Source organism: Cucumis sativus, chromosome 4 (genome assembly GCF_000004075.3).
Source record: "Cucumis sativus cultivar 9930 chromosome 4, Cucumber_9930_V3, whole genome shotgun sequence".
In the NCBI taxonomy this organism is placed as follows: Eukaryota; Viridiplantae; Streptophyta; class Magnoliopsida; order Cucurbitales; family Cucurbitaceae; genus Cucumis; species Cucumis sativus.
The window spans coordinates 3473462-3475715 of NC_026658.2; the positions used below are offsets into that span (position 1 = coordinate 3473462).

Below are 2254 nucleotides of genomic sequence, written 5' to 3' on the forward strand. Positions count from 1 at the left end.
TGAACTCTTATGGATGGCTCAAAGTTCGTATAAAGATCACGAAATCATACTCTTATTCATGGACCACATATGTACTAAAGCATTAAAATCATCGGCTTATATATCATTATTTTTTTTCTTTTTATATTTATTAATAACATAATCATAACCTAACTAAGTTAAGACATATTATCGACCCAAGGTATGAGACAAAAACTATGTAAATCTATTTAAAAATTCTTACACTGTTTCACGCAACATTCATTTACTAATTGTTACAATATTTTCTATTTTATGTTCGTCATTGTTTTGGATGATTGGCTACGGCCACTTGATGACTATGTGTAAAATGTTTGGGTAAATAGTTTTTCATATTTGTTAAACAAAATTGTTGTCTTATCAGCCTAAGTTTTTTACAATTGTTTTTTTGCTATTTTAGTTTTAAAACCACATGAGAGTTATCAAAGGGATGTTAAAAATTGACGATTGAGTTTATGGCAAAAGGCCCCCCTTTGCTTGTTTGCCTTCCTGTTTCCTCACAAAACCCACGACATGGCTTCCAAAATTTAAATACAAACTTCCAATATCCATGGTTTGATTGCTCTGACAGTTTCTCTGTTTCAAAACCCACTCCCCAAAATTAAAAACAAAAGGCAGCATCTTCTTCTTCCTCTTCCTCCTCCTCTTTATGTGACTCTGAGCCCCTAAAACCCCTCCCCCTAATCTCTTTTTCCTTTCCCAATATCACCTCCATTAACCCTCTCGCCTTCTATTTCTTCATACCCCCTTCAAATGGGTTCTCTCTATCTCCCTCTTTTTCCCCTTTTAATGGCTCTTCTTCTTTCTGTACAATCCAAGACCTATTGGGAGGATACCCAAGTCCTCAAACAGCTCAAGAATGCTTTGGACCCAACTTCCATCTCCTCTGGTTCTTGTGTAGATTCTTGGGATTTTTCTCTCGACCCATGTGACAGTCTCTTCAGCCAGAAATTCACATGTGGTTTCCGGTGCGATGCTGTAGTCTCCGGCGTTTCTCGTGTCACTGAGCTCAACCTCGACCAGGCAGGTTACTCTGGCTCTCTTTCCTCTGTTTTCTGGAACCTCCCTTTCCTGCAAACGCTCGATTTGTCTAACAATTTCTTCTCTGGTTCGATTCCTGACTCTTTCTCCAATTTAACTCGGTTGCGTTCACTGAGTCTCTCTACTAACATGTTTTCCGGCGAGGTGCCACCGTCAATCGGGTCGCTCTCTGCTTTGGAAGAGCTGTATTTGAATGGAAATGGGTTTAACGGTTCTGTTCCTGCGAGTTTTGTTGGGCTTGTTAGTTTGCAGCGGTTGGAACTGCAGTCGAATGGTTTCACTGGTGTGTTTCCTGATTTGGGGGTTTTGAAGAATTTGTATTATTTAGATGGAAGTGATAATGGGTTTTCCGGGGAGCTTCCGGCTGTTCTTCCGCCATCATTGGTTCAATTATCGATGAGGAACAATAGCTTTGAAGGTGTGGTTCCAAGTAGTATTAGGGATTTGGTTAATCTTCAAGTTGTGGATCTGAGTCACAACCGATTCAGTGGCTCTGTTCCGGCGGTTCTATTTGAACATCCATCTTTAGAGCAACTTACGCTCTCTTTCAACCAATTCTCCGCCATGGAAACCCCCGTTTCTGACGGCATTCGTAGTGGGCTTATCGCCGTTGATTTGAGCGACAACGAAATTACCGGATTTCTGCCGCCGTTCCTGGCGTTAATGCCGAAGCTCTCAGCATTGTCACTGGAGAACAACAACTTCACTGGAATGATTCCGATTCTCTACGCCTTCAAAACCACCGCACCGGAGCCTGGAATCTCGCCGTTCGTGAGACTATTGTTGGGCGGTAACTACCTGTCCGGCCCAATCCCAGAACCGTTACGACGAATGAAAGCCGACTCCGCCACCGTCCGACTCGCTGGAAACTGCCTGTTTTGGTGTCCAACATTGTTCTTCTTCTGTCAAGGAGGGGAGCAAAAATCCCCCGTGGAATGCCGGAGCGCCGGCCCAATAATCCCATAAGAGATTAGAATTATGTTCATATTGTGTTTCTTTAAGTTTCTTAGGATTGATTCATTTAGCTATGTCTTCTTTTTGCTTCATTAATGGGAATATTGGGAGTTTGTTTTCTTCTCAAACTTGTAATGCTAATAATTGTTGATAAATAAGTGACAAAAATTAGCACTTCTAGGTTTCTTTTTTCATGTAAAATTAACTAAAATATTTATAAAATTTTCATATTCTATAGAAA

At 40.8% G+C, this 2254-nt stretch overlaps 1 protein-coding gene across 1 annotated transcript; it reads left to right on the forward strand.

The window, feature by feature from the left end:
• Positions 1-490: 490 nt before the first annotated feature.
• LOC101221557 (receptor-like protein 35) lies at positions 491-2254 on the forward strand. The gene has a single exon (XM_004146436.3). The coding sequence runs from the start codon at positions 772-774 to the stop codon at positions 2023-2025; it is 1254 nt and encodes a 417-aa protein (XP_004146484.1). The 5' UTR covers positions 491-771; the 3' UTR covers positions 2026-2254.

Coding starts and splice junctions, on each gene's coding strand:
- LOC101221557 (XM_004146436.3), top strand. CDS start 772: ATGGGTTCTCTCTATCTCCCTCTTTTTCCCCTTTTAATGGCTCTTCTT.